Below are 15,473 nucleotides of genomic sequence, written 5' to 3' on the forward strand. Positions count from 1 at the left end.
AAGGAAGGGGAGATAGTGGAATCCCCAACCTGCCCCTATGGCCATGTTCCTCTGCCTAAACATTGGCCTGATAGATCTTAAAACTCCTGGTTAGGGATTTTATGCGTCATCTATCCACATGTTATAGCAACCCGTCAGTCAAATGAGACAGGGTACGGATTGTTGGTGAACATGACCCGTCACTTGTTAATGTCATCCTCCAGTAATGAAAAAATAAATAATAACCTTACTTCACCTGTTGAAATGTTATTTCCCAGTTATAAACCAGGTATAAGACTTAGAATCAGATAGAGCCACGGTCCTCTCTTTATCTACTCCAACTGACACTGAATAGCTGTGTTGAATGCACATTTAGGCAAGCAGAGAAATCTTTACGTTCATTAGATTGTGATCTATCCAATGACCACAAGATGGCAGGATGCATTCAAAAGTCAGATGTATCTGTTCAGGGCTGTCCTGCCACTGGGACTTCATACTTGTGCATCTGCCAGTGTATATAGGTTGCAGGCCTGAGACTTGCAGGGAGCCTGGTGGTTAGACCATTGGTCCAATTACCTAAAGGTTGCTGATTTGAATCTCTGAGCTGACAAGGTGAAACATCTAAGAGTCTGTGTTTGTTTGTGTGTGTGTGTGTGTGTGTTTGTGTGTGTGTGTGTGTTTGTGTGTGTGTGTGTGTGTGTGTGTGTGTGTGTGTGTATTCCCAGCCTAGTTGTTGCCGATGTGTCATATATGTAGCTGCCCATTTGTCTTGGCAAAATACCTCCAGGTCATGCAAAGTCTTTGGTCATCTTGCATGAACCGCACATTTGAGATCTCCCCAGAGATCACCACCTCTCCAAATATAGCACTTATGGTTGTGACCATAAAGCTCTATTTTGGTCTCGTCACTCCAAATTACAGTGTGCCAGAAGCTGTGAGGCGTGTCAAGGTGTTGTTGGGTATATTGTAACCAGGGTTTATTGTGGCATTGGCGCAGAAAGGCTTCTTTCTGGCAACTCGACCATGCAGCTAATTTTTGTTCAAGTATTATCGTATTGTGCTCCTTGAAACAACCACACTGTCTTTTGCCAGAGCAACCTGTATTTCTCCTGAAGTTACCTGGGGGGCTTCCTTTGTATCCCAAACAATTCTTCTGGCAGTTTTTCCACTTCTTAATAAGTGATAGAACGGTACTGACTGACATTTGCAAGGCTTTGGATATCTTTTTATATCATTTTCCGTCTTTATAAAGTTCCATTACCTTGTTACGCAGGTCTTTTGACCTATTTTCTGCTCCCCATGGCTCAGTATCCAGCCTGCTCAGTGCATCCACATAGACACATTCATTGACGTTTTATACACAGACACTAATTGCAATTTACAATTTTAAAAGCCACAGGTGTGTGACATTCACCTTTAATTGTCATTTTCACCTGTGTGTGTCACCTTGTGTGTCTGTAACCAGGCCAAACATTCAAGGGTATGTAAACTTTTGATCAGGGCCATTTGGGAGATTTCTGTTATCTTTATCATTCAAAAAGGAGCCAAACAACTATGTGATAATAAATGGCTTCATATGATCACTATCCTTAAATAATTATTTTTTTGCATGATCAGTCGTATTTTCAAAAATCTATGCCAAAATGTCACAATTTCTGCCATGGTATGCAAACTTATGAGCACAACTTTATATCCAAACAGCAAATGATAATTTTTTAATGAACAGATAATTGAAACATTGCGAAATAGCAGATATTCTGTTTGATACTGTATTTTTTTCTATCTGTAAATTTTGTGCTGTACATTTTTCAGAGGCAGGGTCATTGTGGAGTTGGGTACCCTTTTTCACTTCCCGATTTCAACATATTGCTGTAACACAATATCCTTGTCATTTTTTTTGTTGCTACATCTGCCTGAATCAGATGAGTTTCGCAGTGTAAGGGGTTCTGTCAAAAAGGTGAGGTTTTCCCCTGTGAAAATACATTGTGATAAGCGAGTCTTGAGTAGGAAATTGTTGCGGTTGTCAGTCATTTTGGAATAACATGGAGACAGGAGAAGACAGAGGAAGGGAGCCCAGCACCCCATTCACCCAGATTAACCCACTGTACAGGATGGACCTGGAACTGAGCAGGAGTGACCTGCACACGCTTGAGTGTAGCGGTAAGCAGGGGTGGAACATGGGAACAACATGGACAAAATGTTGCCTTGTATGTATTTAATGTGTTAAAGGTCTGGTGATTCAATGGTACTTTTCTCATATTCTACTCCTGGTAGAAGGGACATAGGGGCATTTCTTATTTCAGTCTATGACCTTTACCCAGTTAACACTACACTGGTACGAAGAGAGGCCATTTACATTTCACATTGTAGTAGTTTAGCAGATGCACTTGGTTTGGTTATCTACTGGGTTATTTTTGATAAATTATTTGATAGTGGGGAAAGACAAAGGACAATTTTTGCTGAAAGAGTAGTGGGCTAGAAGCAGTGGCTCAGACCATTTTACGACTCCAGGTCTCAGATCATTTCAGAACTGCAAGTGTGCCTAGGGAGTTGGTCACAGGTCAACAACTCTACTGTAGACCTTGATTGCTGCAGGCACTTCATGTTTTTGCTTTAGCTGACGTGGAGGATTTAGGCAATCACTAAATAGATCAATTAACTTGCAGGACAAAATCTTGCAGTACCTGGTGTGGGTGGATTGGAACATGACTTTAAATGTTGTTCGTGTTCTTATCAACATGTCTCAGATTTGAAACCAGCAAAGGCCAGAACGGGAAAGGGATGTCTGAACGTTATCATCGTTTACCTCATCTTTCTGACTGCAGTGAATGCCTTCGTCCTTTACAAAGGTACATTAACAGACGTTGGCTTGTTTCATGTTCAGGGTGGTTTGTCATTGACTGCTTCAAGTTCATTCAAAAGCTTGCTGGTCTAATATGGTAAATGAAAAACAGTTTTCCCATGACATCTAACACGTATGACTTATAAGTGTGTGTTTTTTTTTTTTTTGTGCGTGTGTGTGTGTGTGTATGTGTGTGTGTGTGTGTGTGTATATATATATCTCCCTCGTCCAGTCTTTTCATTGGAATCCAGAAATCTCTTTCCTGGCTCCAAGGCACAGAAGCAGTGGTTTGAAAACAACATCCCACTGGTAAGAATGCATATATACAGTAAATGCACAAATGTACTGGAATTGACGATTTCTCAAATAAGCGTTTACTTTACTGTGCGCGTAAAAGGACTATGCGAAATCCATTCGCAAACCTGTGTCATTATCTGCTCTAACAACAAAAAAAGGAGTAATGCAAAAAAACAGTGTGAGTCATAACAAGGACTATGAGACTAGTCATATAATACAAATAACTTTATTTTATCGATGAAAACAATAAGGCCATACTAGTTCTTATAACAATACTTAATGAACAAAGCATTTGTCTAAACATGAATCGGGGAGGCTGGCAGAGAAAATAGGCATGACCTAAATGTCCCTAAACCAGAAGACTGATAAAGACTGAATATTATACAAGGAAAGAGTGACAGAGAGAAGGAGTGAGGGGTGAAGAAAGAGAAAGAACAAGGGAGAGAAGACTTAAGTTATCACCACCAAGAACAGGAACCAATAAATATAATAAGTGACGCCGCCTCGTTTTTATAACCATACAGTAATTATTTGAATTCCAGCTGGGTTGTCTGACCAATCAAGTAACTTTCTGATATGATATTCAACCCATTCATGTGAGGTCACAGATTGTTTTACAGAGGTGATAGAATGGGTATGGCTAGTTCCTGTGCCAGCACCAAATTAAGCCGTGCATACAGTGTTAATATGAATCAGGGGGTTCACTCCCCCCTCTACATACACACTTCAGAAACATTGAAGGAACTTGGATCATCTCTTTTGGTACTGTCTATCGGTGGCAAATTGCTGGAGTGATGGCCAGCAAGGGCTAACAAATCACAACATCTTGGTTGTATTGGACCTGCTGACAGTACTGTTGGAAGACAGTAAAGAGAAAAAAAACACTGGAAAATATGATATTCAGGGGGCATTATCGGTGTAACGAAATACCACAGGCGCCGAAGCTGGTTTCTTGTGCATTGTACAGCATGTTTATTGAAATGACTGTAATAACAGGGTAGACTTGAAGACATGTTCAAAGGGCAAAACAAGGTCCAAACACTCCAAAAATCAGAGAAAGGCTAAGGTACAAAAGTGAAATTTAGAATCTAGGTCAAAAAGGTCTAAAACAAGAAACACTGGTCAGTACATGGGAATATCAACTACATCACTGGAAGAAAAGGCTTTGTAAGGTGCTCGGAGAACCAACAATACCTCACAAAGTAGAAGAGAACTTCAACTGAATAAAACCAGGGAGATGATGGGAACAGGTGTGCAAAGAAACAGGTGAAACAAATGGGTAATGGGGGGGTGGCTAACTTGAGCATTGATATAAACTAAATCAGAACACAAACTAAGCATAGATATACCATTAACTAGAACAGAAACTGAAGAACATAGAAATACCCAAAACTGGATCAAAATACAAAGCTAGAACCATAACTGAAGAAAATCATGAAAAAGAAAACCCAAAACAAACAGAAACTTACAATGAGCAGATATGATACAGAAAGTGAGGTTCAAAATCTTTGTCAGACACTGCAGTAGAGCAGTGGTATGTATTGTGAATGGACGCAATACACAAAGGATTTGCTGTTTTGTGGACACTGGAGAGTATGAAAGGAACTGACACCTGTGATTTATGGATGGCTTCAGACATGGTTGGTTCTCTCCAGTTGAGTGGGAAAACGGAAAACCTTTACAGGGATAAGGAAAAAATAAAACAGGAGAAAACAGGGAAAGGTTGATATGGGTGGTGGGTTTCCAGGACGAAGTGGAAATATATATATATATTTTTTTTTACAGGGGATTAGAAAGGATGCTAGTAATGTTATATGCTAATGTCTATTTGCAATAGTCTAGCCACCTAATAGTAAATAAAACCATGTTCTCTTGGAGAAGGTCCAAGAGGAGGAGCTACATGTCCTTGCAAAAAACAACAGCCTGGAGACTTCCGCTATCAGAGGAGAGCTGCAGAGTTTACAGGTCCAGGTCAATAGCCTCTGTGGGGAGGATGGACAGCTAGATCAACTGAAGATGGACCTGGGTGTGATCAACATCAGCAATACTGTGCTTCAAGAGAAAGTGAACGCAATCAGTTTGCTTGAAGGTAGCTACATTTAGACATGGCACGACTTCCAGGTTATAACAGATATTACATTCCATTTGAGATTTGAGCACATGTGGATGTAGTGAGTTGCAGTGCAATCTGCCCGGGGTTGTATGAGATTAGCATGACCTTTTTTCCCTAATGTATACTTTACAAAGTATACATTAGGAAACAAAAGCATCGTTATGCTCAAAATGCAGTTTTGTTCTAAACCAGGCCCTCAGGGACCCATTGTTAAGTTTTTTCGTCCTAAGTGCAACAACCACAGAAGATAATGAAATACAACAAATCTCCTTAGTCCAAAAGCTTGTAATTCAAATGTTTTTTGACGATTTTTGACGGTTTCCCTAGGTCCATCTGGTATGAAGGGGGAACCTGGTGCACGAGGGGAAAAGGGAGACACAGGTGAGTTTACCTACAGTGCTAACAATGCTCCATTGTAGTGGCATTACTGTGTCACTGCAATAGCTCAGAGCCAGTAAATAGGAGTGGCAATTCTGTATGTAGCATAAGCTTTCTTCCCTGACTACTCAAACTAGAATCTTCTGTTGTCACACTGCCTTTTTGCAGTGCAGACGTTAAGGTAACGTCCAAAGGAGAAAGTGTTGTAAAAAACAACGCAATGAGTAAATCAATAATCTCCAAACAAAACCAGAATATCAAAAGCCAATTTACAGTTTTCATAATGTTGCATTACTGTACACTACATGGCATGGTGCATGGCAGGGGTATTCAACTCGTATACTATGAGAGATGTATCCCGTTGGTTTTCTGTTCTACCTCATCATTAACTGCACCCATCTGGTGTCCCAAGTTTAAATAAGTCCCTGATTAGGGGGTTGCAATGAAAGTGCCAGATTTGAATACCCCGGGTGTATAGCTACTGACCGGACCAAGAAGTGTGAGAAGTCAGGCAATTAGCTTTCAACACCTTGTCGGTCCTGTAATGATCTGTCCACTGATGACCTGTCATCTCCAGTCAAGAGTAGAAGATGTGGAGGATGAGGAGTGCGCCTGACTCTCTTTTTCATAATAACCCACTGCATAGTCAATGCATTGACATTTACCCCGAATGAAGTCTCAATCAAAGATGGACTTTCACACAGGCTAACAGATTATCCTGTGAGTCTGAGTCTGGCATTTTCCAATAGGTCGTCCTAACCAAATGCCATCCTTTATCAAACTATACAATGGACGCTAACTACCCCCGTTTAGCAGGCCTTGGAAATGAAGCCTGTTTCAGTCAGGTAGCACAGACAATTGTCCCTTTTCAAGGCATTACGATCGTCTTGTTTGTCATAACAAAAGTCGTAGAGGAGAAATTAGGCATTGTTCAGACTCAATGTCAATGATGTTTCATACAGACCTTTCTCTGTCAAGTCAGTTGTACTGTGTAATGATTTATTGTGATTCACTGAATGATTAAGTGAACAGCATATAGAGTGGTGTCTACTGTGTGTTGCAGGTGAAACAGGACAAAAAGGAGACACTGGAGTTGATGGCCTGCCTGGAGCCAAGGGAGAACCAGGAGAACCAGGGCCCAAAGGTGACTCACCTAACTCTTACTAAACAACTTAAGACTATGACAGCTTGATTCAATCAAACTCCTATATTTACTCTGTAGCCAGTGGTCAAATAAATCAAAGACTGGTTTTGGGTAATAGCTACAGTACTACCAGATTTACCTGTCATATTTCAGTGTGGAGGCATGGGTTAAATATACAGCTCTGGAAAAAAATTAAGAGACCACTGCAGCTTTTTCTTTCCTTTCCAAAAAAGTTCAAAAGGAAAAAAGTTCAAAAGGAAGGTTTTGAGTGAGGAACAGAAGTGTTAAAATTAAGAGGCCACTGCAAATTGAACACTTCTGTTCCTTTCTCAAAACCTTCCTTTTCAACTTTTTTGGAAAGGAAAGAAAAAGCTGCAGTGGTCTCTTAATTTTTTTCAGAGCTGTATAGTCAAGATAAAATATGTGTAAACCTTTGCTCTGGTGGTTTTCAATTAATCCCAGCCTAAACCATATGCCTTAAACTTAATATAAAGAATTGCACATGAGAAATGTTGATATATCTTTGATGTCATAACAACAGAAGCTCACAAAGAGTTCTCTTGTTTTTCCACCACTAATACTCTAACCACACTGAACACAACACGTTCATGTTTCAGGAGAAGATGGAGCACCTGGAAGATCAGAAGAAATACCAGGTAAATCCAATAATCCCACACAGCCTAGGATTAACCTTGTTTGAGTGGTGGTTTATAATTATCATGACAATTCACCTGTGTTACACTCACGTAGAACCCTTTCCACAAAACATTCCACATGGGTATGAAAAAGTAGGTGTCCTACAGTGACAGCCGCGGAGACATTTTGGGGAGCGAACATCACTTAGCACTCCACACTCACATCTCTCTGCACACAAGTGGACAGACTGGGACTATTTCAACATCATTTGGTTTGAATTATTAGGGAGCTCTTTTAGTCTAGGAGACAGTCAGAGGCTGGGTTAATTATTAACGGTGTCACAGGGGGCCAGTTCTGCAGGTGGAGCCGGGTGATTCAGTGCCAGGAGAAGATTGCCCCGTTTTCATTATCTCTCCCCCCCCCACCCAATCAGTCACAGAACAAATGGACGCTGTACACTTGATATCCCGCACAATCCCAAATAAAAGATGATTCTTGATTCATACTTGGTTTCCTGAACTTGGTTTTGGGTTGCAGAAAATACCAGACTCTTCAAAAGCTTTCATGGAGAGACGTTAATGCTTGTGTACACTTGCTTTTGTATACAATTTATACAGTGTGTATACAATGTCAACTTGCTGCTGTAGGCTTGTTCATGTTATTCAAACTACAAACACATTTCCTCCTGACAATACAATTCCAGTGGGGGTTTGAGAAAAGATTCACATACTGATTTCATCACTGTCTTCAGTCAGATGTCATGACTTGCATGAATCCATCAATACATACAGTATTTTCTTTCCTTTCCAGAAAAGTCGAGAAGTAAAGTTTTGAGTGAGGAATAGAAGAGTAAAAATGAACAGACCACTGCAAATTGAACGCTTCCGTTCCTCGCTCAAAACGTTCCTTTTCGACTTTTTTGGAAAGGAAAGAAAAAGGTGCAGTGGTCTCTTCATTTGTTTCCGGAGCTGCATATGTATTCCTAGTCATAACTGATAAAACACTGCACATACAAATATCAGTGAAGCACACAAATAATCATATTATGACATTAATTCACATTCATTATGTAAACACATGAATGATGGCTAACCAAATACTCAAGGAGGCAAATAGATTAGACCAACCCCGGCATAAAGAAACAAACATCTTAGCATTTTAGAACTATTGTTTGTATTAGGATGCCATTTTAAAGTAGGCCATAGGTACAATCGACCATGAGAAGATTCCACATTATTTTGTATGTTCTGTTAGGTGAAAACAGCCAAAGAATTTCTCAAGGAAACTCACATCATTCCAATCCCAAGTTTGCAAGACACTGTGCTAAACACTGTCCCTGCTTTAACCCGCTCTCTGTCACCTCTGATATTTCCTGAATGTGGTGCCGCCTTCCTCTGCCTCACAACTAAACACCAGGCCACCAGGTCTTGTAGCACACTCTAAAGCAACGTTATTGTTTGAGGTAAATGTCAAATTCTTGGGCTCCTGCTTTAGATATGTCTTGTGTGATTAAGAATAAAAGTGTTCCTAGCGTTGACATTAGGTATTCTACCAATATGTATCTTAAAATGTACACTGAACAAAATTATAAACGCAACACTTGTTTTTGCCCCCATTTACCATGAGCTGAACTCAAAGATCTAAGACTTTCTCTATTTACACAAAAGGCCTATTTCTCTCAAATATTGGTCACAAATCTGTCTAAATCTGTGTTAGTGAGCACTTCTCCTTTGCCGAGATAATCCATCCACCTCACAGGCATGGCATATCAAGATGCTGATTAGACAGCATGATTATTGCACAGGTGTGCCTTAGGCTGGCCACAATAAAAGGCCACTCTAAAAGTGTATTTTCCCAATAAGAAAAATTAGAAGAAAATAATACATTTCCCTAAGACTTCAGAAGAAGGTTTAGTTCTTCCTAATCTACGTCTTGGGCCCTAGGAAAGAAAATCTAAATCCAGTCTTGTCAACAGAGAGAAAATCTAATCAAGTTAATTGACAGCAATTCTAGAGAATCTTGGCGTTGCATTTGATTTTGCATATTCAACAATATATCAGAGAAAAAACATTGCACAGCTTACTTTACAATACATGTATGTATGAAAAACATCAGGAAATGTTCCCTCACGCCCAATTATAAGTAGGAACGGGACGGTGACTGTGGACTAAATCAACCTATTTTGGTTAATAGCATCAAAAATAGCATTTTATATTATAATCATTATTGCCTATTAGTCATTTCCCTTTTGCAATTTCAACTAAACTAACATCTATTTTTCTGTGTCTCACTGCTGTGGCAAATTGAAACACAACATTTAACAGTCACTCTGAATGAATTCACATGTTGCTCTGGTGGCGAAAGTCACAGACAGTTACTGCTTTTTCCCATTGACTCCGTACAGAATACATAACTGACTGTTTCGTAACTTAAATGGTTCTGCGGCGCAGCATGCCTCATAGTGCAAGATGGACACAGTAAAGAAAATAAGGAAATTGCTCGGAGTGGTTCAACAGGCTATGTGGTTGCCTCCAGGGTTGCCTCCAGGGTTGCCTACCATAGAAACACATAATTTATTTTTATCCCAGAGCATAATGACCTGTCTCACCAGCGAAAAACATAGTTTTAAAAAAAAAAAAACATGACTTGCTCAAATGAGCCAGTATAATTTTGTACACTTCCACATTTCAACCTTCTCTGTTTCGATTCCTGTTTGACCCACAATATTGATAGACTATCAGATGATCAGTATTGTGAAATGTGTTTATTTATGTTCCTCAGCATTGAAATAAGAAATGCTGAACAACCCATTTACTACTTCTTCTACATTTCAATCTGTAGAACCCTAACTTAAACTATAACCTTTTACGCATTATGTTACCGGAGGAAGCCGTGGTTTTGTGTCTGTACATTGTGATTCTCTGGACGGTCGCGTGAAGCGTGTCTGTGTAATGGCTGCATAGAGTGTCTCTGATCCTGTGTTGTACCCACGGTGCAGCCGTTAACTGCTCAGGACCACCTGGCCTACCAGGACCACAGGGACCCAAGGGGGATAGGGGATACATTGGTAAGTCTGCATGGTTGTGGACTTCTAACCTAACCAAGGACCTTTGCTTTCTAGACCTTTATACTTTGTCTGCACATATGAAGGGCTCATGTGTAAACAACCAATTTTCAGTCCCCAACAATAATCTGGGCCTGGTCTTTCAAATGTATTATCATTAATGACCCCTAACCTTTACCTCTCAAACTCTTCCCAGGGGCACCTGGGATAGCAGGCCTGAAGGGGGACAAAGGGAACACTGGTAAATCTTTTTTGACACGCTTGAAGTTATTCCAAAGACAGGCCATTTTTTTTAATTTGTGTTTTACGTGTGGAAGTGTGTGTGTGTGTGTGTGTGTGTGCGCAAGTGCGTGCATGTGTGTGTGTGTGTGTGTGTGTGCGTGTTTCAGTGCATGTATACGTCTGTGCGTTTTCATTTATACTGTATGTAGCAGTAGAGTGAGCATAACAAAGAGCCCTGTGAATTTCCCAGGACCAGAGGGTCGGGTTGGTGAAAAGGGGTCCCCAGGTTTGAAGGGGGACTCCGGCGCAGTGGGAATGCGTGGACCCATAGGAGCAACAGGTGGGTTTCTCTCTGCATCAGAACATGTGTACGCTGATCACCACGTCTGTCCAACTCTGGTTTCCTGCGCTGACATTTATTTCTACTGTCTTCCCGTAGGACCCAGAGGACCGGCTGGAGAAAAGGGACAGCCAGGTTAGTGTGTTTATGTACGGTGTGTGTGTGTGTGTGTGTGTGTGTGTGTGACGGCCTGTTTGATTTCAGCATCTCTATGTCCTAGGTGTTCCAGGGTTGAAGGGAAATCCTGGAGAACAAGGTCCTCGTGGTGAGAAGGGTGAGGCCCAGAAACCAGGTAAGCGTGTCAGGCTGTGTGTTTGGTGTGACGAGGCAGTAGGCCGAAGAGTTTTGAAATGCCAGGGACAAACATCTAGCAAAAGATCTGTCAGCCTCCCCTTGAAAAAGGCATCATATTGGAATACTGGCTGATCTATATTGTGACCCTATTTCCATTTCACACTACTGTACAGCTTACACAGTTATGTCACACAAGACAAACATGGGCAGTGGGCACAGCTAGGGTATGTCAAAGTTATGGGGTGAAAGAGGAGATTTCTGTCCAAACTATTAAATTATTATTTCAATCTTACCCCATCTGTTGCTACTGTCAACATTCTAACTGGTGAATCCTAATCATAACCTATACATTCTAACTGGTGAATCCTAATCATAACCTATACATTCTAACTGGTGAATCCTAATCATAACCTATACATTCTAACTGGTGAATCCTAATCATAACCTATACATTCTAACTGGTGAATCCTAATCAAAACCTATACATTCTAACTGGTGAATCCTAATCATAACCTATACATTCTAACTGGTGAATCCTAATCATAACCTATACATTCTAACTGGTGAATCCAAATCATAACCTATACATTCTAACTGGTGAATCCTAATCATAACCTATACATTCTAACTGGTGAATCCTAATCATAACCTATACATTCTAACTGGTGAATCCTAATCATAACCTATACATTCTAACTGGTGAATCCTAATCATAACCTATATATTCTAACTGGTGAATCCTAATCATAACCTATACATTCTAACTGGTGAATCCTAATCATAACCTATACATTCTAACTGGTGAATCCTAATCATAACCTATACATTCTAACTGGTGAATCCTAATCATAACCTATACATTCTAACTGGTGAATCATAATCATAACCTATACATTCTAACTGGTGAATCCTAATAATAAACTATACATTCTAACTGGTGAATCCTAATCATAACCTATACATTCTAACTGGTGAATCCTAATCATAACCTATACATTCTAACTGGTGAATCCTAATCATAACCTTTACATTCTAACTGGTGAATCCTAATCATATACATTCTAACTGGTGAATCCTAATCATAACCTATACATTCTAACAGTGATATGGGTGGAATCCCAGACAGCAGCCTACGTAAATCAAATCTAGCCTAGTTTGCAACCTGTTCTCCTCCTCTCTTCAAACCTATATTTGTCAATTCATTTTAACCAAAACAAAATAGTGCAGTCATATTTTTGCGTAGTTTTCATCACAATCAGAAATACACTCACCGGCCACTTCATTAGGTACACCTTGCTAGTACCGGGTTGGACCCCCATTTGCCTTCAGAACTGCCTTAATTCTTCCTGGCATAGATTCAACAAGTTTCTGGAAACAATCCTCAGAGATTCTGGTCCATATTGACATTATAGCATCACAAGTTGCTGCAGATTTGTTGGCTGCACATCCATGATGCCAATCTTCCATTCCATCACATCCATGATGCAAAACTTCCATTCCACCACATTCATGATGCCAGTCTTCCATTCCACCACATCCATGATGCAAAACTTCCATTCCACCACATCCATGATGCCAATCTTCCATTCCATCACATCCATGATGCCAGTCTTCCATTCCACCACATCCATGATGCAAAACTTCCATTCCACCACATCCATGATGCCAATCTTCCATTCCATCACATCCATGATGCCAGTCTTCCATTCCATCACATCCATGATGCAAAACTTCCATTCCACCACATCCATGATGCCAATCTTCCATTCCACCACATCCCAAAGGTGCTCTAGGATTTAGATCTGGTGACTGTGGAAGCCATCTGAGTGCAGTGAACTAATTGTCATGTTCATGGAACCAGTTTGGGATGATGTGAGCTTTGTGACATGGTGCGTTATCCTGCTGGAAGTAGCCATTAGAGGATGGTACACTGTGGTCATAAAGGAATGGACATGGTCTGCAACAATACTCTGGTAGGCTGTTGCATTTAGACAATTTCCCCTACACCACCACCACCACCAGCCTAAACCATTGATACAAGGCAGGATGGATCCATGCTTTCATGTTGTTTACATCAAATTTTGACCATACCATCTGAATGTCGCAGCAGAAATTGAGACTCATCAAACCAGGCAATGTTTTTCCAATCTTCCATTGTCCAATTTTGGTGTGCCTGCGCAAATTGCAGCCTCAGTTTCCTGTTCTTAGCTGACAAGAGTGTCACCCAGTGTGGTCTTTTGTTGCTGTAGCCCATCTGCTTCAAGGTTCAACATGTTGTGTGTTCAGAGATGTGTGGTAGAAATGTTCTTATTCCATAGTACAATGACATCATATTAACTGTGCACTTCTGCATGCCTTGGTTGTAACGAATGGTTATTTGAGTTACTGTTGCCTTTCTGTCAGCTTGAACCAGTCATTTCCTCTGACTTCTGCCATCAACAAGACATTTTTGCCCAGAGAACTGCCGCTCACTGGATATTTTCCCTTTTTCTGAGCATTCTCTGTGAACACTAGAGATGGTTGTGCGAGAAAATCCCAGTGGATCAGCACTTTGTGAAATACTCAGACCAGCCCGCCTGGCACCAACAATCATGCCACGCTGAAAGTCATTTAAATCATCTTTCTTCCCCATTCTGATGCTTGGTTTGAACTTCAGCAGATGCCTAAATGCATTGAGTTGCTGCCACTCGATTGGCTGATTAGATATTTGTGTTAACGAGCAGCTGAAAAGGCATACCCAATGAAGTAGCCGGTGAGTGTATTTTATTTATATTTTGATAATTGAAAGTATCATGACAATATTGCAAACTTTAAAACACGGTATGGAGTTTCTATTAGGCTCTACAGTTAGAGTTGATTCTCTGACCCTTATTGACAGTAGGCCCAATTAAGAGCTGATACACTTTGGCAACCACAAACACTCCCAATAGCCTAATATTCCTCTTCTAAGACAGATTTGCGCTATACGTGCATTCTCTGACGTAAATATATATGCAAATAGGATACATATGCGTCTAACTAAATATGAATGTGAATATTCATTGGGCCACAGCCTGGAATACAGCACAATTCATTGAACATGTGCATGCATAAGTTATTTTCAAATATCTTTGCGGTGACAGTGAACGTACGCATCTCCGGCGGGGGGAGTCGTGGGCGAGTGGAGGTGTTCTGGTCGGGGGAGTGGGGTACAGTGTGTGACGACAACTTTGACGCAGTGGATGGGACGGTGATCTGCAAGATGCTGGGGTACCAAAGAGCCTCTTCAGTCTTCACTGCCCCTCCCGGTGAGTCAGGGCTCTGCCTTATCGATGCACTCGTTCTTCCACGGGCTTTACTCTGACAGCTCTCAGAATGGATGGCCAGATTCTGCGACACAAAGTACTTATTAGTTCATTCCCAGAACGCCACGGAGCTTTTGCCATTGCCCCCCCTGGATGTCCTTAGGTCCCCCCCCTGGTTGCTGGGGAGATCCCCTGGTTGAGTTTTTGTTTCGCTGCGCTCACTGTGCATTGTTCAATCGCATGGAATATGCTGTGTGTTTTATTTCTTTCAGGAGCTGGTAGGATCTGGTTCGATGACCTGCTCTGCACGGGCACAGAGAAGTCTATTTTTGACTGCAAGCACAACGGTATGGGAACAAACAACTGTCAACACAGCGAGGACGCAGGGGTGCTGTGTGTGTGACCCTGGCATGTGACCCCAGGAGGAGAGTAACCTTTCAGTTTTAGACACACATACTGTATATTAACATGCTACAGATCATAGCTATGGGAGACACACCCACACACTTGTGATTGTGTACAGTGAAAGTATGTCACCCCTGTAATAGTTGGAGTAGGGTTTTAGGCTGGACTCAAGACCCACCTCTGAGGGAAGTTGACTTTGGGATGAAAACATACTGAATAAAAACTGCAATTCTGCTTTGATTTGAATTGTGCCCGTTATTGATACAAGCTTGTTGTCTAACCAACGTCGCTCAGGCCGACCTGTAATTGTGCAGGTACTAAGGAGTGTATACAGGACCCATGGCATTTCATAAACCAGCTTAGAAACCCCTGGCCTCAAACACACACCAATAAGTCAAAAGTCAGTCTGAATGAAAATGCCTCTTGAGTGGCCCACTGTACTGAGCGGAACACTGCTTCACAACGCTGCTGATCA

The 15,473-nt window shown here is 41.1% G+C and overlaps 1 protein-coding gene across 2 annotated transcripts; it reads left to right on the forward strand.

Moving 5' to 3' along the window:
- The first annotated feature begins 1,875 nt into the window (after positions 1-1,875).
- Positions 1,876-15,244, forward strand: marco (macrophage receptor with collagenous structure). 2 transcript variants are annotated; one of them, XM_010880220.3, is made up of 14 exons: positions 1,876-2,139; positions 2,727-2,828; positions 3,054-3,130; positions 4,997-5,207; positions 5,559-5,612; positions 6,673-6,753; positions 7,371-7,409; positions 10,388-10,456; positions 10,650-10,694; positions 10,926-11,015; positions 11,115-11,150; positions 11,236-11,307; positions 14,432-14,596; positions 14,866-15,244. In XM_010880220.3, exons 1-14 carry the CDS (start codon positions 2,022-2,024, stop codon positions 14,994-14,996), a joined length of 1,290 nt encoding a protein of 429 aa, XP_010878522.1. In that variant the 5' UTR covers positions 1,876-2,021; the 3' UTR covers positions 14,997-15,244. The 2 variants fall into 2 exon arrangements, with proteins under 2 accessions (XP_010878522.1, XP_010878523.1); XM_010880221.4 differs by having other exon boundaries at positions 1,877-2,139; positions 5,000-5,207.
- Positions 15,245-15,473: the final 229 nt, after the last annotated feature.

Source organism: Esox lucius, chromosome 16, assembly GCF_011004845.1.
Source record: "Esox lucius isolate fEsoLuc1 chromosome 16, fEsoLuc1.pri, whole genome shotgun sequence".
Lineage (NCBI taxonomy): Eukaryota > Metazoa > Chordata > Actinopteri > Esociformes > Esocidae > Esox > Esox lucius.